General features: G+C 39.5%; 1 protein-coding gene across 4 annotated transcripts; it reads right to left on the minus strand.

Moving 5' to 3' along the window:
- Nucleotides 1–2,076: 2,076 nt before the first annotated feature.
- znfx1 (zinc finger, NFX1-type containing 1) lies at nt 2,077–20,823 on the minus strand. Of its 4 annotated transcripts, XM_037535070.1 has the most exons (16): nt 20,478–20,822; nt 18,594–18,655; nt 17,020–17,089; nt 12,630–13,996; nt 11,558–11,844; nt 11,211–11,452; nt 10,756–10,878; nt 10,491–10,639; nt 9,936–10,079; nt 9,658–9,781; nt 8,571–8,830; nt 7,143–7,282; nt 6,558–6,858; nt 5,764–5,874; nt 5,551–5,646; nt 2,077–5,408 (listed from the first exon to the last, which is right to left on the minus strand). In XM_037535070.1, exons 3-16 carry the CDS (start codon nt 17,063–17,065, stop codon nt 2,955–2,957), a joined length of 5,844 nt encoding a protein of 1,947 aa, XP_037390967.1. In that variant the 5' UTR covers nt 17,066–17,089; nt 18,594–18,655; nt 20,478–20,822; the 3' UTR covers nt 2,077–2,954. The 4 variants fall into 4 exon arrangements, with proteins under 4 accessions (XP_037390967.1, XP_017560739.2, XP_017560736.2 ...); XM_017705250.2 differs by lacking the exon at nt 18,594–18,655 and having other exon boundaries at nt 9,667–9,781; nt 17,020–17,084; nt 20,478–20,823; XM_017705247.2 differs by lacking the exon at nt 18,594–18,655 and having other exon boundaries at nt 17,020–17,084.
- Between the last annotated feature and the right edge of the window lie 1,951 nt (nt 20,824–22,774).

Below are 22,774 nucleotides of genomic sequence, written 5' to 3' on the forward strand. Positions count from 1 at the left end.
AAACACAGCTTTAAACAGCTGTACACACATAAAAATGTTCATTAAAACACAAAAATGTTTACTTAATTGTAGAAATGATGTGTTTCGCTTGGGACAATTCTTGGGCCAGAAACATACTCGGCACAAGTGCACGAATGCAAATAACAGCATTAGGCCAACATATTTGTAAATGCTCTGTGCAATCTCAGCATATGTTGTTATGTTGCTGTGCTGCGGTTAAAATGCAATACTGAAAGGGGCGATAGAGGACAAATCAGAGAGGGGTCTACTGTCATTCCAATAGCCTCAACAGATAAATGTGAACACGTAGAGGAGACTGAGCTGCTTTACCTCTTCTGTTAAAATGGAAAGACGATAATATATCATCATTTTTCATGTTTACATAAGTCATCTTGGCATGAGACTCAACTGCTCGTTTTTTTTTACGCAACTACGCGTCTGTGTAGCTCGAAGCATCTCTGTTTGTATTCTTTCGTGAAATATGTTTCAGGCCTTCCACACTGATTACACACTGATTTTCAGACTTTTTCTTAATATTTACTTCAAAACAATAGGATCTAATTGCTGACTGTGTGGCCATGAGGGACAGGGATGCAGTCTCACATCCTACTCTAAAATGCAGGGGTGTGGCTAAAATAAGCCTCCGCTGATTGAATAAGAGTCATTGTGTTTCAGTAGTGACATGGAAACAGCATTTTTTATCTTAACATTTAAACTCTTGATAAACCTAAACCTGTACTTGAAAAGAAATCAAAAAGATATTTTATAACAATATTAAAAAAAATATTATTTTCACAGGTTGAAATTTTGGGGTTTGGGTTTGGAATAGACATGTCCCAATAGAAAGTATGAGTTTGTATATAATTAGCTTATTACTATCTCAATTAATGCCTTGGGTTTAAATTAATCACAACATAATCATTTAAAATATCTATGGTCTTGATACTTAATAGTTCCTTTTAAGTATTTTTTTTTCTGTGGGACTGCAGTTTGGACCACTTTGATAAAATGATCCATATACATAATTTTCTTAAACTTCATTCTCTTAAATTCTGCAAATCTGTAATACAAACTGTCCTCCTCAGTCTGTCCTGCTGTTTCACTAGTGAGGTGCTTTAACCCTAATTGCATTAACACAGCATCAGCCCTACCAGTGAGAGTTAGAGCGTGTTAAGATTCACCTCTCTAAACTTCAATCTGTGTGGCACTTAGGCAATCCTCTCCCCCCCATTAACCACAATGACAGTGATTCATTATTAGCAGAATCATCTGTAGTCCCTCCACCCCAAATCATGTGTCATGCCTCAGTCCTTTCATAATCTACTTTTCTTGGATTAAAATGAAAATAGGAATCCTATCAGAGCAGCACATCAGTATGAAAAAATGATTCCCTGCTATGCAACAGTGCTCTTCCAAAAAGAGGTGTGATAGAGAGCAAAGAGAGCCCCTTGAGGATATTATAGGGTTTTTTTTCTGTGGTCACTGATTCCTTTCTGACTTGCATCTAAGACCTCTTGCCATATATACCATGAATCCATTTATTTGCTTGCTTTTTGCTCATATTCTACTGTTCTTTTCTGTCCTTCTGTCAGTGTTTTTTCCTGAACTAAAAGAGGTGAGTTTGCATTTAAGTTTGTGTTGTGACAAGGCTACATTCATCATATAATAAACTGATGCAAGCTGCCGCGAAACAGCTTAAATGGAAGCTATCCCTGCACCCCACAGCTTGGTGGACAGCAGCTAGTGTTCGGGCCGATGCCTGGCTGCCAGCAATTTAGGCTGAGAGTACAGGTAATGTTTTATTATTAGCCAGCTAGCTGTGCTCTGTTTTCTCCCAGTTTAAGATAAACTTGCTGACCTTGCCTTGCTACTTCATGACAGAGTGTGTCTACAAGGCTCAAAGAGCTCCTACATGCAGGCCAGGTCTCAGTAAATAGTTCAGAGAAGAGAGGGAGCCTATAGTTCCAATCAATCACTGAGAAGTGTTACTGATGAGAGAAAGCGTTAGGAAGAAGAAGGTATGGACTGCTTTGGCATAAGCATACAGACACATAAATCAGTCTCTACACATGCAAGTAACTCGTGATACATTTTTTATTTCATTTAGGCTGTTCTATTTGCCTATTTCTCATCCTCAACTTTAACATTTATCAGTACACTCTTGCCCCCTGTTGGTATGAAATAGGTGCACATGTGAGGTCTAGAAAAAAATGCAGTATTTACTTTAAGGTTAGAGCATTTCCATGGCAAAGAATGTAATACTACATTTTTCAATTTGCAGAGAGATTTGCGAGATGTACATTGAAAAAGCACATGGCCTGCTAAGAGTATACAGTGTTAAATAAAAATAAAAACAATTTCATTTCTCCAGATGATACATAGCACTTCAAGGTATTTAGCAATTAAAAGCACTATTCATAAAAGCAGCAACCTATTCTAATACAGTGTGTCTTATGTCTTCTGTATGTAATTCTTGTTTACTTGGATAAAACATTAACAGAAATGAGACAGTATATGAAGTTAAAGGGCCCATATCATGGAAACCTGAATGTGCCTCACTTTTTACATAAGTGTTTGATATAGTACGGAAATGTTGTTACAGTTTCAAAACGTACCATTCACTCCTGAGTCCGTACAGTCTGTGGAAAGTTGTTTTTCTGATGTCACAAAAACCAACACACTTACATGTACCTGCCTTTTTAGTCTACAGTTCTTTAGCCCCCCAATCCACATTGATGTTACAAGGAGTGTTTCTGAATGAGGCACTGCTTTCTGAATGGGGCACAATAAAGGACAGCTAATCAGAGCAGAGCTCATTTATATATACACTAGTCTTAATGGCTCAGTAACAAAAGGCCAGATAAAGAGCATCATGTAAAAGAAACTACAACTGTTTTTTGTTCATAAAATCCCACAAACATGTGCTTTACAAAACAAAATAGCATATCAGCCCTTTAAAAGTCCATGGGGTCAAAATTCTGCAAATTGACAGCTTCTGACCAGGCAGCATGTTGTGCCCCATCCATCTCTGTTGCCAGAGCATTATCTGCAGTGAGAGTATGGTTGGCTCCACCGATTGTTGCCTTGCATTCGGGGCACCGGCCGCTTTGCATGGCACCACCACATTCTCCGATGGCATATACATGGCCATTGGGGCATTTAAACCAGTGGCCAGGTGTCAGCCCTATGGCTTTGACTATCATCACTCTCTCTTCATCACTGATGCCCAGGCCAGTACAAGGTAGATAAGCATCCAGCTCTTTAAAAATCCTCTTCACTTCAAGGTCATTTTCCTCTGTGAATGGTCGATTGTCCTCCAGGATCTCTCGTGCCTGTCTCACCTTTGCATTAACTTTGACCAACATCACAGTTACTGTGTATCCAGCCTTGTTGCAGCGGATATTGAGTTCTGCCAGGTGAGCGAGCCTCTTCATTTCACTTTCTAGATCTCCAACCTGCTGCTCTGAGAATCTCTGAGTAGAGTCAAGCAGAAATTTGAGGCATTCACCAACACGCAATGAGAACAATTGACCCTTCTCAAAAGACATGTAATCTTTTTGCATCTTTATCAGCTTTCCAAGACGCTCAAGGAAGGATATCAAGTTCTCCTGGTGCCAGAGGTCTAGAAGAGACAGATCAGACTTCTGAAGATTCTCATTGACCCTTGCATATTCTGCTGGAAGGTATTGCATAAAGTTGACCTTCCTCTCCAAAAACAACTTGAGATCCTTCTGCTTTTGCGTAATGTCAGACTGCAAGCCAATGATCTTCACCTTTACCCTGTCAATCTCTGCCTGACTGCGGTTGACATGAGCACCATAGCGCACATTCCTGCGTATAGGCTTGCGACACTTGGGACACTCCTTCAGTCGGATTGCCCGCTGATCAAGATCAGCTTCTTCATCCTTGTCCATACCCATGTAATGGTCCATGGCAGTGGATTCAATGATGTGTCCACAGTCTTCTAGTTGGATAAAGCAAGCATCTGGCTCATCTTCACTGCCAAAAAAGATTTCGGTCACTTCATCATGATTACATATGCGGCATTTCTTAGGGCAAGGGTCTCCACAAAGCCCTATGCAGGGATGCCCACAGGGCAAGACTTTGTTGCATTTCTCTGAACATGGTGGGCGATCACATGGTTCATGGCAGAGCTTAGTACAGCTCTGGTGGGGACATCGCCACTCACAGGGTTCAACACAAGGGACACAAGGCTGTCCGCATTTCTTCTTGCACACACTGTGAATACAGCGGTTCTCACAAGGACGTGTACATGGTGGACAGCCTCTTGTGCAGGGCACTCTGCACTCATGTGAGCAGGGAAGAATGCTCTTGCACTGATATGTACATGCTTTGTGAAGGCGTCCTTGGCGGCATGTGTGGCAAGTTCCAGAGCAGGGATGCCCACATTTTAGGACTATGTTGCATTTGGTCCTGCAGGGTGGCTGTTTCGTGGGGTCCTTGGATGTGCTACATGCTTCCTCCTGGGTGTGTCCACATTTTAACTTCATGAGAACTGGTACCAGGCAAAAGGCACTGCACGGCTCTCCACAACTTGCCTGGCATAGATGTCCACAGCTCAGTGTCTTCTGACAAGGCACTTTGCAGATAAATGACTCAGGACTTTGATGGCAGGGAATCATTTGCTTGTGCTGGCATTTTGGAATCACCTTTTCCACACGTACCATGCAATCACCACACTTCTGATGGCATCGACGAGGGCATTTGTGCCCAAGTTCACACAGCACTTTAGGGCAGTCCTTAATGCATTTGTACTTCTTGTGGTCAGCATCATAAGGGTGGCACATGCGGATGCACACGTGGCCACAGTCCAGGCGGTATTCACAAGGCTTGTTGCAACCACCTTCTGGGACCATTGCAAAGTCTTTAGCATGAGACACCAAGGTCCGTGTTTCTGGGTGGTTCTGACAGCTCAATGTTAATGCACGACCCACCTGACCTTTCTCCCTCAGAGTGTGAAGTATGTTGCTCCACAACTTCACCTTGCTAAACAGTTCCATGTTCCCAAGACAATACAGTCCCTTCTTGGCACGAGAAAGTGCTACACAAACACGATTTGGTATCTGAAGGAATCCAACCTTGCCCACCAAGTTGCTGCGCACCAATGACAATATGACAATATCATTCTCCTCGCCTTGGTACTTGTCAACAACATGAACCTTGACTCCTGTAAACTCTTTGGAGGGCATAAGCTTACGTAAGCAGTAAAGCTGTCCAGTGTAGGTGGTAAGGATGGTGATCTGAGAGGGCTGGTACTCCTGACATAACAAGTAGCGGCACAGAGCCACCACAAAATGTGCCTCGTGAAGATTCTGATGACTTCGTCCATCTTTTATTTCCTCCTCGAGGTGCTTGTGGTCCATGAAGAAGAGGTTTGTAGAAATCCCCTGCAAGTGATTAAGAATATTGAGGTGAATTCATGACATTTCAGATATATTGTAACAACAAGTAATCTATCCCTTAATAACAGCTCTGTTATTTAGATTATAGTCATTTAATTATTACAAAGAAAATGGGATAGAGGCTGACCTTGATGTTCTCATATTCAAGTACAGAAGAGTGGTTCTCCAGTTCTGAGTAGATATGGGGAGTCAAAAGACGAGCAATATCTGGCCTCATACGATGCTAAAAAAACACACACAAGTTGAGAATACTATTTACAATATTTAGCTGAGGTAATAACAACAAATTTAACAGCCATATTTTGATTTGTATAATCAGATTACTGATGTTTGAATTTACCTGGTAATTAAGTCTGACAAAGGGAAAGTCCATCGTAACAAGCCTCTCAAACATGGAGACCTCCAGGTTGAAATTCTTGGCTAGTTCATAGACTGTGGCACTTGGTCTCAGCTGTGAACATGCAAGTGAGCCAAAATCAATTCAACGGAACCAGACACAGGAAAAGCAGCAAGCAAATGAGCTTTTCTATTTTACTGGGTGACCTATAGGCCCCAAAATGTACATAATGTTTCTGAATGCTAGACCTTGGGACCACATATACTTCACATTTTGTTCCGCAGGACTGGGATTGATGAATTTCATGCAGGAGCAAAACTGTAGCTCCACATGTACATCAATTGTGTAACTGTGCTTTTAAACCTTATATGCATTGAGTTTTTGTCAACTACTAGTGCTACTAGACATCATTGGGTTAGTCAATATATTCCAAAATATAAACACACACACACACACACACACACACACACACACACACACTCTAAGCCACTTATCCTTCTGGCTATCCTTCTTAGTCAGCATCAGGTCAGTACTGAAGTGATTCTTATATCTAACACAAACTAATCTATAAACTAAATAGTGAAAATAGGGAAAATAGTGTAAAACTCTAAAAATATTTCATTGACAATAAAAAAAAGAATATTTATAATCTGAAACATTTGATGTGGTTCAAGGGGTAAATAAGGTCATGGGTTGCTAGGGATCCAAGTTATGCATTTAAAGGTTTAAAACATCCTCTTTATTATAGCTTTGTATATTTCAAATACATGAGTTTGTACGCTATATGCTGGGTGTACCTGTTGATGATCTCCAATCAGAATAAGGTGCTGACAGTCTTGGCTTAGCGTGGTAATGGTGTGGGCCTCTAGCACTTCAGCTGCCTCCTCCACAACCACCAGCCTGGGCTGGAGAGCCTGCAGGGCCTGACGGTATTTGGCTGCCCCCGTGGTGGTCATGCCGATGACTTTGGCTCGCCTAAGCACGCACAGATCCTCATTGCGGCGGATTTCCGAGAGGCGCTCGGCAGCCTCCTGATAGACTTGTTCAGCCTCAAGAGATTTTGTGCGAAGGTCAATCCTATACCGGAGGACCCAGAGACTACAGAGAGGGAGGAAAATAAAAAGAGAAAGAAAGAGACAAAGAGAAAAAGCAGAGGAATAAGGGTGAATCTTAAAACTAAGTCAAATCATTAACCTTGATTGGCCTATGTCTCACTTGAAACAGGCTCTCCAATCTCAAACCTATTGTTTCTTTATCTTGTTATGGTTATACTCTGCCATCTAGTGGACAAACAGTTATAACACAATTCACACAATCAATGCAAGGTGTGGCTTCCTGAGATCTTATCTATTTGTTTCTTTTTGTTTGTTGTGTGTAATTACCGATAAAGTTTCCATCTGTTTTTTAGAGTAAGCTGCCACACATTCGTCACTTGCTCCTCCTCTTCCTCACTCATGGTTGAACTCTTCCTTAGCTCTTTCTGAATCATCTGCTTTATCTTCTTCTTCTGGTGGGGCTGCACCTATACATCCAAAGAGACAAGAGATCATTAATACATTTCTTAAATGATGCTCAGTATGTTTCTCAAGAGTTGAAAACTGTAAGCAATTACAAAAGTTAACAAATAAGTCTTCCAATTTCAAACATACACTTATCATTAATTACATCCCCTTGTATCTACACTCTTTGTCTATTATATCAGCTTCACTTAAGTCACATCAAGTCAAAGTTTATTTATATATCATACAGGCACACCTGTTCTTCAGTGGTCAGGACCACCACAGGACCCTCACAGAGCAGGTACTGTTAGGGTGGTGGATCATTCTCAGCACTGCAGTAACACTGATGGGGTGGCGGTGTGTTATTGTGTGTTTTGCTGGTCTGAGTGGATCAGACACAGCAGTTCTGCTGGAGTTTTTAAACATGGTGTCCACTCTATTAGACACTCCTACCTTGTCAGTCCACCTTGTAGATGTACAGTCAGAGATGATAGTTCATTTGCTGTTGCACAGTTTGTGGTGGTCATCCTCTAGTCTTTCACCAGTGGTCACGGGACGCTGCCCACAGGATGCTGTTGGCTGGATATTTTTTGGTTGTTGGACTAATCTTAGTCCAGCAGTGACACGGAGGTGTTTAAAAACTCCAGCAGCACTGCTGTGCCTGATCCACTCATACCAGCACAACACACACTAACACACCACCACCAAGTTGGTGTCACTGCAGTGCTGAGAATGACCCACCACCCAAATAATACGCACTCTGTGGTGGTCCTGTGCGAGTCCTGACTATTGAAGAACAGGGTTAAAGGGGCTAATGAAGTATGTAGAGAAGCAGATGAACTACAGTCTGTGGTTGTAGAACTACAAAGTGCTCCAACATGTAAGTGGAACTTATAAAATTGGAATGAGAGAAGAAACAATGAGGTGTTTCTTGTACCGAATTCATATTGTTGTCAATATGTCAAAACGTGCTTTGGCCTAAAAAAACAGCAGCTGTGTTTTTCATTGTGTAAACATTTCATGATGTATGGACCAATAGAAACTGTCCAATAATTCCGTCAAGATTCATAAAAGTTAGTAATGTTTCTGTAGTCTGTAGTTTCTGTAGTCATTTCACCTCAGCAAGTGTTATGACAGCTGACACTTGTTAGAATAAGTCCTTATAAATGTCTGTATAGGTTTATTTCAGTTGTAAGGAAGGCTTATGAAGGTGTTGTGTATCCTCATTAACACTGCCCTACACAAAAGTGTTAGTTATTAAACACTCTCAGACTCAACATTAAGGTCATGAGTATTCCATGAGTATCTTACCTTCCACTCCTCATCAGCAGCTTGTCCCTGTCCCTGTTGCTGCTCCTGCGGAGGCTGCTCCTCAATCTGGTCCAGGTTCATTGCCAGCATGATCTCGGCTAGCTCTGCCAAGTTCTCCTCTTGCTCAATCTTCCGCTCACGGGCATTTCGTTCCCGAGGCTCCGCGTCCACCACAATCCTCTCTGCCTGGATCAGAGCTGCCTCTTCATCCATTTCCAGCAGCTCTTCTTCCTCTGCTGCCACACCCTCCTCATTTGCACCTGGTATGGGAGAGAGAACAGGGGATTGCACTTCATTTTACTTTACTTTCATGTTTATTATTGTTTTAAAGCAAGTGAAATGTAATACAAGTGTAGAGAATACAAAATACAGAATGTAGTTTTAACACCAATTGTCAAATTATATGTTTTGTTGTTTTTTCTAAGTGAAAATAATTTAACACAAGTTAACTACAGAGATCAAACTTAATTTTGGTATTTTCTGTATTTTTTGTGCACAATTTCTATTTATTTGCTTTATTAGCTTATGCATATGCCATTAATAATATTAAATTCAGCAAATAAACAGTAACTGCATTAAAATGTGCAGATGTGTATTCTCTGTATAAGATGTGTTTGCTTATCTTTACTTGAAGTCAATAAAAAAATGCAATTTTACCAGTTACGTGAGTAACGCAATCCTCTTACAGTAGTTTGCAACATGAAACAGGAGAATTTATTAATACACTCTATCACAGTGGTCACCAACCCTGGTCCTGGAGATCTACCTTCCTGTGGAATCCAGTTCCAACCACAACCTGTCAAGAAACTTCAGAAGTTCTTCTGCTGGATCAGATGCATTAGTGTTAGGTGAGGGGAGGGGCAGCATGTTGGAACTAAAGTCTGCAGGAAAGTCTCCAGGATCCAGGAAATCTCCAAGAAGAGGATTGGTGACCACTTCTCTCTGATAAGAGTGTGCCATCTAGTGAAACGTGTGTCTGTACTGTGCTCTTTCAGAACCAAGAAATTGGTTGTATGAAGAGTTTACAAGATCAAACAGCTAAAACTGTCCCTGTGTGTAAACTCATCTTTATTTGTAAAAGCCTCACCTGCATTACCATTGGCGGCAGCCTGCTCAGCCTGCTCGGCTTGCTGGAACACAGAATTTCCAAGGCCAAGCCACTCCTTCATCATCGAGAGCTTCTCTCCTACATGCGGAAATTCATCCATCATCTGCACCAGACAGACAGATAAAGACAAATTCTATGAATTACACATAGTAGTAATAATGTCAGCTAGCAGTAAGTAAACATTCGATGTTATTTCATTTTTACTAATACCAATTATTGTTTCAATAATTGCATGTGGCAGGGGTTTTTTGACTGACCGGCAGCAGATTCAGGCTGTACCAGTGCTCATCAGATATATACTGTTGCAGGAAGTGTTCATTAATGATTCCGCGCAGACTGCACTCCATCTGAGCTGACTGCCTCTGAATCTGAACCTCCGCAGTACGCATCTCTGATTGGATCTAAGGACAACAAGCAGGACTTAATAATATACAATAAATCCTAAAGACTGTAATATTAAAAGCATGAACTTTGACAGTCCAGGCTATGAAAGAACTGTAAATTACATCATGTCTAATAACATATGTTCATCAGAGGACAGGTTTTTGCACATTTTAATGCACTGTTACTGTTTATTTGATATATTTAACATATTGGGGAAAAATAAAATGTAATGTAAAATGTAAAATTGTGGCCTGTGTAAAAATGATGGTGCATTTTATGATGTTTTAGAGTATGTTAAACTCTTAGGAAATTCATAGAAATTGTGCACTATCAAAATGCTGATGTAAGTGTCTTGTAGGGGATGTGTAACCTTATTTACATACAAATTAACTGGGGGTGTTAAAACTTTTGCATATGTATCACCTCACCTCAGAGTAGGCCTTCTTCAGGTGTGGTGGCAGATCCCTATGGAAGCTTGATGACCTGGTCAGCTCCCGCAGAGAGAAACGCTTCAGTATCTCACTGTTACTGCGCCCTCCCACCCTTACAATACCTTTCTTCAAGAAGCCATGGATCCCTGAAATGAGCACAACATCACCTTCTCATTACAGGGCTTTTGGAATACAGTCATAGTTTATTGACTTTGTCATGATAGATCCCTGAGACATATTTAGCACATTAGTCATCCAATACCTTCCAGAAACTGGTCTAGAGCATGGTTGGTGTAGCAGACCACCAGCATCGGGGTCGATTCTGACCACACTTCCGAGTTCTTCAGCAAAGCCTGTGCAATCTTCAGCCCCACATATGTTTTCCCTGCAGAATAAATCATCACAGGGGGAGTTAGGCTAATTGACAGTAGTGTCCCTTTTCTTTACCAAATTCAACATACTGGACTACTACACTCAACACTAGGAACATAATTGATCTTTTATAAACTGGACCTATAGGTATTTCTGAGCTCAATATTTGTCAGCTGCCCTCCTCTAGAAATGTTATAAATTTTGCTCTATTACTGAAGTACTCAAGATGTTATTCAGCTGGAACAGCTAGATTAGATTAGGTAGCACTATAGAAGAGTAGAAGAGTAGTCTCTAGAAGAGATTTCTGGTTAATTTCTGAATTTATCATAATCTGCATTCCCATACCTGTGCCTGGTGGGCCCTGTATGATGGCCAGCTCTTTGGTGAGGGCCAGTTTAACAGCTTTGAGCTGGCTCTCATCCAGGCCCAGGTCCTCCTCAGTTGGCCAGGCATTAGGAATTAGGGGGTTAAAGGGTTTCATATTGTCCTTATGGTCTTCCACAGCAATACAAGACAGATCATACGTTGTTCTTAACTGCGTAAGGTAAGCCGGAGCGAGGACATCTTGGTTACATTCCACAATGTACCTAAAACGTAGACAGAAAGAACTCTGTTGTTGTAAAGATCACTCACATTTACATCATACTTGAATAACTTTATAATGTTCACACCACTTTACACTCAAGTAATACCTCTGAAAGGGAAGATCCTCCTCTACTTGCTCCTGAAGCCCCTCCAGGACATAACGGTAGGCCTCAAAGTATGCAGTCGTCTCCACCATCAGAAAAGATTCAGAAGCCGGGATCCTGGCCAGTTCAGCTCGACTGTCTCTAGAGAAGCTAAGCTGGACTGCGCCCTTTCTTAGCAAAGCAGGATCGCGGTCAGACACTGTAGCAAAAAGGAACGTTTCAAAATTGTCCATAGACAGGCAGACCAGGGACCCGTACAGCAGCCGTTTGGAATTCTCCCAGCGCACAAACTGTGAATAACAAATGTGCACAAAATAAATCAATGAATCACCTCTAACTTCTCATGAAAATTAACTGAAATTAAACTGGTTCATGAGGTTTACCATCCACATGAGTTTATATTATTAAAGAGTGGAGAAAAAAACAACACCAATCCATGAATAAACATTATGAGTTGTAAATACTTGTAATTCTAAAAAAAACATGCATCAATCATGCAGTCTGAACAGGATTTTAAGGTTACATTACAAGACTCACTGCTCAAATCAGATTTTTTTGCACTTATCTGATCTTTACACCTTGAGAGCTCATATTCATGTTTGTAAGTGTACATGAAGTGCGGTGTAGAAAAAAAAACTCCCATTATGGTTGTATAGTGAAGTATAGGATATGTGACTGAGCCAGGATGGCATATGGAAGTGACTAAAATGTGCTTTGAAAAGTTCATATTTTTGAGTTGAAGCTGCACTATGTAAGTTTTTGGGGATTTTTGACCTCTCTGGTGGAAATGTGTAATTGCATGCAACGTGTGGAAGAACATTATGTAACGCTGGTTGCTTCAGACACCTTCCCTGAGCAAATGAAACTGTCAGTCAAATCAGTCAAAACCTGGTTAACGACCTGTCTTCTTAGGATGTAAGTGAATTATTCACTATTGTCAACATGTCTTACAATATTGTTTTTACATTTGAGACATACAAATTAAGCCAGAGCTTTCACATTTAGGCAAAACTTGTAAATGTAAAAATGTATACATTTATTTATAATGTAATGCAAACATTTATTATCATCTGACCTCAAGGGGGCGTGCATCAAACTGCACTATGTAGGCTGTGCCAGTCGGAGTACAGAGTGGTACAATCACTCGGGTATCAAAGTAGACCCTGATGTCATCAAAGCGCCTCTTTCTCATTGGCACTTTGCCAAGAGTTTCATCGCGCTGACTTCGGAGCAGCTCCCGGATGCCTTCACGTAATGGCCTTACAAAGTCCTCTCTCAGAAGCCTAAAATGAGTGTCCAGGTAGGCGTAGGCACTGGGGTAGCTTTGTGACATAATGTTGGGTCGCAGAAAAGGTTTCTGGTCTTGTTGGAATTCTTCAGGAGTTGGGTAGATGGTCATATTCCTGAAGTCCTCTCCATCTGGAGGGGCATCCTCATTGCCAATGAGGAGGGTGTAGTTGTCTGACCTCAAAGTGCCTTCTCTTGCTTTCTCTTGGAGGTGGTCCACCATGCCCTGGATCTTTTCCAGGTTCTCGTTGATTGTATCACAAATGTCTATGCCAGAGGCTCGCAGCAGATTGACCCCTGGCTTCAGGACAGCCAGCAGCATTGACACTGAACGTACAGAGCTATAAGGGAACATGCTGACCACGTCAGCCAAAAGGCAGATGATGTTATCCAAGTGCAGAGGGTACTGCTCCCTCCGGGCAGGGATGGAATAATCGATCATTATTCCAGTCACGTAGTGTGGGAGCACGGTTTGGAAGAAGGCAGAATCCTTGACCACCTGAACCAGATGGAGTAATATTGTGCGGTCATTCTTGGACTGAAAGGCTTTGCGAAGAACCTGGCAGAGCAGGTGTACTAGGTCTTGACGCATAGTCCTGTCGTCCAGCAGAGCCTTCAATTCTGCACTGGAGGAGAGAGTAATGGCGACCACGGAGGCGTCTTTCTCCAGCAGCTCCTCCAATCTTTTGTACCCTAATTTGCGTACCTCAGGGGTACCATCTCTACTGTTCCCTCTCCCATGGTCCCCTCTTCCTCTCTGACCTTCTCCTTCTCCCCTTCCTCCTCTGCCTCTCTGAGCCACTCCACCTCCATTTCTCTCCCTCTGGATATCTGGCCTTCGGTTTATTCTATTTTCTCCTCTCCTCTCGCCTCTGTCTCTTCCTGCCTCTTCTCTGCCACCTCCTCCTTGTCCTCTTCCTCTGCCACCTCCTCTTCCTCCGCCTCCTCCTCCTGCGCCACCCCTTCCTCTGCCGCCTCCTCCTGCACCATCTCTTTCTCTACCACCACCTCCTCCTGCACCACCTCTTCCTCTGCCGCCTCCTCCTGCACCTCCTCTTCCTCTACCTGCTCCCTCCCCTGCACCTCCTCTTCTGCCTGTACCATCTCTCTGTCTTTCCTGGTTAGGCATCCCATGTTCCCCTCTTTGTCCAGGCTCTGTACCAATGGAACACAGAAAGAGTGTGGGATCAGATACAAAAAGTGTACAGTATGTACAAAAAGTATCCAGAAACCTCTTCTAATTAGTGAATTCGAAGAGCTACTTTAACCTCTTAAACTCCAAGCCTATTTTTGCCAATTTTCGCCTGAAATGACATACCCAAATATAAATGCTTTTTACTCAAATATTATATAATCCAGAGGTAATTTTAAGAAGTATTATTACTCAAAAGCCTTTACAAAATTAATTGAAAACACTTGAAATTATTGAAATTAAACTATAATGGCCAAAATATGGTAAAAATAGGAAAAAAAAACAAGGCGCTTTTCAAAATTTCTTTTTTTGTTTTTTAGGGACCATAAACTGAAGAGGTCATGTCCATGAAATGTTTTTGCAGTTCCATATTTTGCCCCTTGGGGTCAAATTTTTACCATGTAAAATTTTAAACTGATTACCCTCACTGATCAGAAGTTATTCACTCTAGAGTAGATAGTGTACATACATGTCTGTGTACATTTCTCCAAATGTCCCTTTGGAGGTCTCCAAAGGACCACAACCTTTCCAAATTGAAAAAAACTAATTTTCTAACAATTTTTGCAGGAAAAAAGTGTTTATGTATTACCAACTCTTGATGGCAACATCCTATGGTGTATTTCTTTACATTATTTGACAAAATTTTGTTATAACAACAATTTCAACTGTATTATAAAAGCCAAATAAGCTGTGTTTACCGTGCCTGCTGCGCTCTTGGCGCTAATCTTCTGGGTTATATCCCACCTCCCCTGTTGCGCGTCCGCCTAACGTGACACCTGGTTGGTCGACAGGTTTGATTGAGGTGTCGTTGGAAAGGGGAGAATCTCAGCTTTACGAGCATGTGTGTAAGTGATAGCCCAAGGAGAACATATTTTAATTTGGGTTTAAATTAGACATAAAAGATTTTTGCCTTCTGTTTTTTTCAAGCACTCTTTGCACAAAAAAGAGGATTACTACCGAATGCATTACCTGAAATACACGTGTGGTGTCATTTTGAAGCCAACAAGGAGAGGTAAGCGGAGCTGTAAGCGGTTTGCGTGTGACGTGTTCCGCCGACCGCCAGGGGTCATTACGCACGGCTGCTGAGTTTTCGGGGAAAAAAATCTCCTGTTTGAAACGCCACACTCTTTTGGCTCTAATTCGGAAACCCTACGTCATACAGTAAAACAGATCATCGCGTCGTAATCCGGAGAGCCAGACGGTTTGAATGATGTATAACATGCCCACATTGGATCAAATATGGATTTATAAAAACCGCAAATATAAAAAATATGAAGCTTATTTTTGAATAAAACTTTTGCTAACAAGGTATATTTCGCCCAAAATTGTTATTTCCTCAGCTAAACTGGCTAGATAGCTGGCAAGCAGAGGTTCTAAGCTTTCATATGACATATTGGGTGTCTATATTGACCCTATAATTATTCATAAACACTGGCAAACATTAATTATGACACATAAAGAGGTTAAAGGGTACGTATCCTATATTTTTATTTAATTTTATCTTTTTCCGGCATGTCCACTGTGATTTCATAACCAATAATAATGATATATGTATCCAGATATTTCACTCATGATATATGAGATTAATATAGCCAGCCACACTGCTTGTATGTATGTTTTAAATGCCATGCATGTTACTCATAAATTCAGAGTAGCTGTCACTGTTCTTTGGGTGCAAGAAGGTAACCAATCAGCTACTCCTCACACTCTGCCTAGTTCTTATCTCTTGTTTTCTTCTGCTGAGGTCTAGCTAGCTGACAGTGAATCTTTGTTCAGTGGCCATGAGGTTGCAGGCTAGCTCATTCTCAAAGAAACCAGGTGTGAGAACACATGTTAACCATATATGAGCTTCCTTCCTTGTTAATTATGCATACATGTTAACGCTCCCTTGTTTCATCAAATGACAATGATGTGTAAACTATGAATTGTACGTTTTTTGTTTTCTGTTTATCAATGAAATGTAACAACACACAACTTGGGGAATATATAAACTTTGGAACTTTGGTCTGACTTTGGAGATCTCTGGGTATTTCCCAAGAGCTTCTCCTGGCCGTGAGTCTTCAATAAATATACATTACATACATTACTTTGGATCATTAATTGTGACTCTTTGGATCATTAATTGTGAGATTTTACTGTTTCTGTTTTATTCAGAAATGTCTTCCACTCCACTTATTATATTTGTGTGGGTTTATGTACCAAAAAAAGTTCATTTTCACTTGACCATTTTCCAATCTCTGTCATTTAGAATTAAGCAGGCTTTAAGAGTGATATATGTAAATGACCTCTACTCTGATAGGCTTGTATTGGGCCTCACTCAAAAAGTAGTCCAGGCTGAAACACTAGGTAGTGTTAGGAGCTAAACTGCTACAGGCTAAAAAGTCAGGCATCTGTAAATGCATTGGTTTTTGTGACATCACAAAAACTATAAAATCAAAAGGCTGTTCATGCAGCTTAGTTTACATATATGGACTGTATGGACTACAGGGTGAATTGTATGTATTGAAACTTTACCAATGTTTACATGCCACATAAAACTCTTTTGTCTAAAAAAAAAAAAATTTTAAAAGTGGACTTTTTTTTATTGCATTGGCCCTTAAGGGTGCAGTGTATGCACATGCCTATATAATCTCCACTGACAACACTGTCAGTAGAATGAGATGCTCCAGAGCAGTCTTATATAAGCCTAAGGTCACTCTTCAAATGGGTATAAAGCCCGCAGCACTGAGCTGTGGAGCTGTGGAACTGCATTCTGAGGAGTGATGGGGACCACTGAGTACCAGCAAAGGCATACAAACTCCTTAATAACACATTTGATTTTAGTAGAAATGTTAGAGTGTCTGCAAACTTTTGGACATACAGTACAACTTTTTGGACATCATAGTCTGAACATAAAAAGAGAAAACTAAAAAAAATAATAATAAAGATTTAAAACATGGAACAAGCAAGAAGATGAAAGAAAGAGAATAATAAAAAAGAAAAATACCTCTTCTTGGTTGTTCATTGCCACCTCCTCTTTGTCTGTTCTCCATGCTTCAACACAGCCTTCTTCTGCACTTCAGGAGATACAACAAACATTGTAATGCTCTGAAGAAGCTATTAATAAAACTATCAGTAAATAAATGAGTAACATTTTATAATGACTTCCATTAATTCACCATTAACTGACCATTAATGACTATGGACCAAAAAAATGAATACATGCATAGAAATTACTGTTCATGTCATTTTTGATGTGTGCATTCATGTTTGCAAGTGATGTATATAATGTTTTTTCCTACATTACAACATACACTTTCCAACAAATAACAGGTTCTACATCAGTACATGCACAATCATGGGAAAAGGTTTGGATGCCCCTAGTCAGATTATATTTTGTTGATTTTCTAAGTCAAAGTAAGTAAACACATCTTTTCCAGAGAACACACTTATGCACATGTTGATGCACATTTTTGGTGATTTACTGAATTTCACATATTAAGGAAAAAAAACATAACATTTGACCTGTGCAAAAGTTATGCCATTTTGTACTTCATGATTATATTTTTAGCAAATAAATAAAGTTTACAGATAAATATCACATTTAAGTTTGTTTCCTGTACAAAATGTGTTGCTCAGAGCTCGGCAGCTGGAATACTAACTCAAACAAAACGGAAAGAACATGTAACACCTGTTTTAGCTTCATCACACTGACTGCTTTTCAGTTAGAACTGATTTAAAATTTATTTTACTGGTTTTTAAATCTCTTAATGGATTAGCGTCTACATACATCTCTGAATGCCTGGTGGAATAAGAATATCTGGAGCTCTCAACAAATGAATATTCATCAGGCATCTTTTGTTACTAGAGTTAAAAAGCAACTGATGGCATTTTATTCAGTTTAGTATTCTGTTAGATGTCTGTTTCATACAGTTCTTTATTATATGTAAATATATTGTTCTTATGTTCATTCTCATTTGATGGTTATTATATTCTATTTTCCTTTTATTTTATGTTTGATTGTTCATATTTCTGTTCATTGTTCATTATTGTTACCATTTTTATTAAATAAGCATTTCTCTCAGTTGTTTTTATTTTGTCTTACCTATTGTCTTACATAAATGAAGCACTTTGAGCTGCATTTTTAAGTATGAAAGGTGCTATAAAAATAGTTGTTACTATTATTATTATTATTAAACTCGTTTTCATTCAGAAAATCAACAAAGCATTTAATTTGACTCCCTCAAGTCACAAACTGTATACACAACATTCCTAAGTTGCAGTGAATCAGTGAGAAAACATGTATATTCTTAAGTTATTGGCTGTTGTGCATTACTTAAACTAAAGTTCCTAAATATTGCCACATGAATTGTTGGATAAATGTGGCTACATTTATCTTTTATTAAGATTTTATTTACAGAAACGTTAATGTGCACATAACGCTACATACATTACCAAAGATGTTCATCTGAACTGGTTTAGAATTTGTTGTAAATGGTTAGAACCTACTGGCAGTGCTGTACTGATGTACACCCTGTGATGTATTAGTGGAAGGGTAGGATATAAATGTAGAGAACGTACAGAATTGTGGAGGCAGTCTCACTTCCTGCTCTAAAATGCAGAGGCCTAAAGTGAAGCTCGACCTACAGAGTAAAGCTGCTTTTCATTAGTGATCTGAAAACATGGGATAGCAATCTTTTAATAAAGTTATTTTTATTTGAAGAGTAAACAAATCAAAATCTCTCAAATTCACTCATAGAAACAACAAAAATATTTTAAAAACAACATCGGAAACAAAATATTTATAAATAAGTAATAGTGTTAGAGTCATCTCCTAATAGAAGTATCCTAGTAATATATATACACACAGTACTGTGTGAAAGTTTTAGGCATCTAAGCAAATTTTTAAACAATTTAACTGAGCAGTGAGTTTATCACAATATACATTAAAGTCATATTCATAATTCAAATAAACATAAAAATAATAAAAAGTAACAAGAATTTCTTGGTCCATATTTTTCCTGGACACCTTCACAGCCGCCACAGAGACTTGCTATTATCATCAATTACATCATGAGCTCAATTTACTGAAGCACTGATTGGTCAAACCAGGAGCTGCTTTTTAACTACATATAATACTGTAATACTGGGCTTCCTCAAGGAGAGGCTTAAAAATGGTTAAACAAACACACCAACATCCAGAACATCACTATTTTTATATATATATATATATATATATATATATATATATATATATATATATATATATATATATATATATATATATATATATATTCATTATTAATTAATATTGTATTCATTTCATTAATTCAAATATTAACACTTCTCAGTAAATAAACACAAACAACACAAATAAATAGTGTTTTGGGTGCCTAAGACTTTCGCACAATACTGTATATATATATATATATATATATATACACACACACACACACACATATATATGATGTTGTTCTCGGATCAAAACCTTGTATCTCCAATTTTGGTCATTTTGGGTCATTTCTGTTGGTCCATTCATCATGAAATTGGACCACGGGTACTTTCAAATTATGTCAAAAACATAAAATTGACAAAAATGGAGATACAAGGTTTTGTTCTATTTATATATATATATAAAGCATTCTCTGCACATGAAATTGATCTTCAAATTGATGGAGGATGTTCTGTTTAGGGTTCTTTTTTCAAAAAGGTTCCATATAGAGTCATGCACAGCACATTCCCTATCAGTCAGAAGAACCATTTCACCAAGCAAAGAACCTTTTAATCATGCAAATACTTCTTTAAGAGTTTGTGGTTCCATATAGAACCTTTTTTTTTACTAAAGAACCCTTGAAGAACCATCTTTTTAGAGGTACTTAGGTAGAAGGTTCCAAATGCCGCAAGTAAGCACACAAAACTACATGAGCAGCGGTAAATGAACATGTGTAAATGTTTACATTCATTTCACTTTTATTGAGATCGTAAAGAGAACAGCGCGTCAGTGAAATGCAGTATAAAGCGCCGCGTCAGTGAAATGCAGTATAAAGCGCCGCGTCAGTGAAATGCAGTATAAAGCGCTGACAGTAACGACAAGCGCCTGTCAAAACTATAAGGCCACGGAAAACACGGCGGCTCGCTCAGCGCAGGGCGAACACATTCACTTCCTGTCCCTTACATCGCTTATTCATGACAGCGAGATACCTCCGGCCACAAGGGGCGTCACTATAGTTTCTTTTCTTAGCAATGATGTAACAGCTGTAAAAAATACACACAGCCTCTTCAAACTGCCCTTTCCACAAAAGCGCTGAGCTGATTCTGATGTCTTTAGTGTCCATTACCAGTTCACAGTAAGCTTTAGTGAATCTAAGGCTTGGTCAGCACTGCGTTGCTCCGCATACGTAACTTTCTCAGTGTCTCCCACCTGAACACCCACACAATAACCGCCAGATCACGGAATACACAGACCTGCTTGAGATGAAGACGCCAGATGAAGACGCGGTTCCAGCGACGTGGAGAATAACAGTCCGCAGCTTATCACCGGGGTGTCGAGCTACGGAGAAACGGATATCACAGAAATGATGTTACACGGAATAGACGCGAGTACGCTCGCGATAAACTGAGAGTTAAGACTGATCAACTGTCCTAACAGACTGCGTAACGGGGTCTGTTCTGGGTCGATGGGGTTTAGCACATCCTCTCTCTCTGCTGTTCTGATGGGGCTTCAGCTGCCGCTGCGCTTAAAAGCCGGCCTAGGTTTCGTTTTCGAGCTCGGCGCTGAGGGAGGAGTGGAGGAGGAGGAGTGAATGACAGAGATGAAAGTCATAACCGAAACCACCGCGAGGCTAAAAGAGAAACAAAACTGATAGTGTTGCTGAGCTCCGGTTTAAAACAGCCTGTTTAGAGTCCTGTTGGGTTTTGGTGAGAACCCTTTAGGCAATTCAGGCTCACAGGCATTATCTATCCATCTATCCATCCATTCATCCATCCATCCATCCATCTATCTATCTGTCTATCTATCTGTGTGTGTATATATATATATATATATATATGGGTCATCATGAAATGCATACAATGTATATATATATGTGTGTGTGTATTATATATATATATATATATATATATATATATATATATATATATATATATATATATATATATATATAGGTCATTCTACAGAAACAGTTCATTCTAATGCCTGCTGGCCTCCTGAACAGAAGTATTAAAAACAACAGAAGTGCAATAATTCTCAGTACTTTTACATTTGAAGGCAGCTTGAAATCAAACTGGAACTTTCCCCGGGAATCGACGCCGTCATGTTAATTCAGCACATGAGAAAATTCTTATTTTACCATAATCTTCCATTAAAATGTAATAACTGTTCCAAAAATGAAACAAATACAAAACCACTAATATCTTTTCAGCACATTATGTTAGGGGGTTGGGGGGGGGGGGTTGGGGGGGGGGGGGGGTAGTGGTGCTAGATTGTTACAGGATATTGTGGAATTGACATAATTGTAACTGTTCTCTTTCAAGTTGTGGAATAAAAGAGGAAGAAAAATAAAAAGAGTTTCTACTTTTATTCAAGTTCAGCCTAAAATGTGGTGGGTTAATAGAGAGTGTAGAAGTAAAAGAGGAGCAAAAGACAATCAAACAGGACTTGGAAAAATAATGAAACTGTTCATTCATCCAGTCGTTATTACAGTCAGTCAACAGTCATCATGAGAGAAGGAAGACAGACATACTCGTGTTGACATCTGATTAAAAATATTCAAACACAGACATACTTACCTCGGGTGACTACACTGGCAGAACAATGAGTGAAAACAAACCAGTAACCCAGTTGAAAAAGAAATAATAGTTGCTTCCATACCTAAAAGATGCTGTTGGTGGATGAAGGACGTGCTTTGACGGCAAGAAGAGAGGAATTATTGACAATCATGGCAAAGAGTGAAATAAGATTTCAGAAACATTATTCTGGCTGGTCCTCTAGTCAGTGACGCAGTGATTTCTTGTACTGACCATGAATGTTTTTATTCCGCTTACTTTATATAAATTAACATTCTCATGCAATGAAGGCTCAAACTCCAGTTTATACAACCATAGGGCAGAAAGTAACCAAGTTAGAGGTCAGACAGGATAATTAATAAGGATGATTTCAAAATTCCTGAGAATTCTAAATTCAATCCACTTTTATGTGGGAGGCAAATCCGGCCAAAAACAAATTAAAATTAAACAGTAAAATGTAAATCTCTATTTGCCTTTTCTTGCACAAATATGTTGCCAAAATTGAAAATGAAATAAAATACCTACATTTGCACTTTCAGGCTTCACATTTGTGACGAAAATAAAAATAATATTTGCGCAGATTTTTGGAAAAAGAAATGGCAAAAAAGAGGTTTGAATTTACATCTTTTTTTGGCTGGATTTGCATCCCATACATTTAAGGCACCTCAGTGTAAGTACAGAAAGTTCAAATGAGAAGCTGCTGTTATATTTTAGCTTTGGTAGCCATTTTTATAAATTTTTATAAAATATTACATGATGGAATGTTCTGAACGCGTTTTGCAGCCTTTTGAAGTTTCCTGATGCGGCTCTAAACGCTTTTCCTGCACAGTTGAACCAGAGCCAGTTTATGATGAGCCTGGACACTTCCTATTTCCCCCGTTATATAAAAGCCAGCACTGCAAAACAGAAGAGGGTGCCTGCAAGCCTCACAGAATGGGAGTAAATGGATCTCAACGGCTAAAAACCAAGTTAAAACA

This window comes from Pygocentrus nattereri, chromosome 26, assembly GCF_015220715.1.
Source record: "Pygocentrus nattereri isolate fPygNat1 chromosome 26, fPygNat1.pri, whole genome shotgun sequence".
Lineage (NCBI taxonomy): Eukaryota > Metazoa > Chordata > Actinopteri > Characiformes > Serrasalmidae > Pygocentrus > Pygocentrus nattereri.

Bases quoted from the DNA above. Each gene is read 5' to 3' on its own strand.
- znfx1 (XM_017705247.2), bottom strand. From the start codon at position 17,065: ATGGAGAACAGACAAAGAGGAGGTGGCAATGAACAACCAAGAAGAG. The intron at 11,453-11,557 runs GTATTACTTGAG...TCTACGTTTTAG, and splicing joins GAGGATCTTCCCTTTCAGAG to GTACATTGTGGAATGTAACC. The intron at 10,640-10,755 runs GTATTGGATGAC...TGCTCATTTCAG, and splicing joins TCTAGACCAGTTTCTGGAAG to GGATCCATGGCTTCTTGAAG.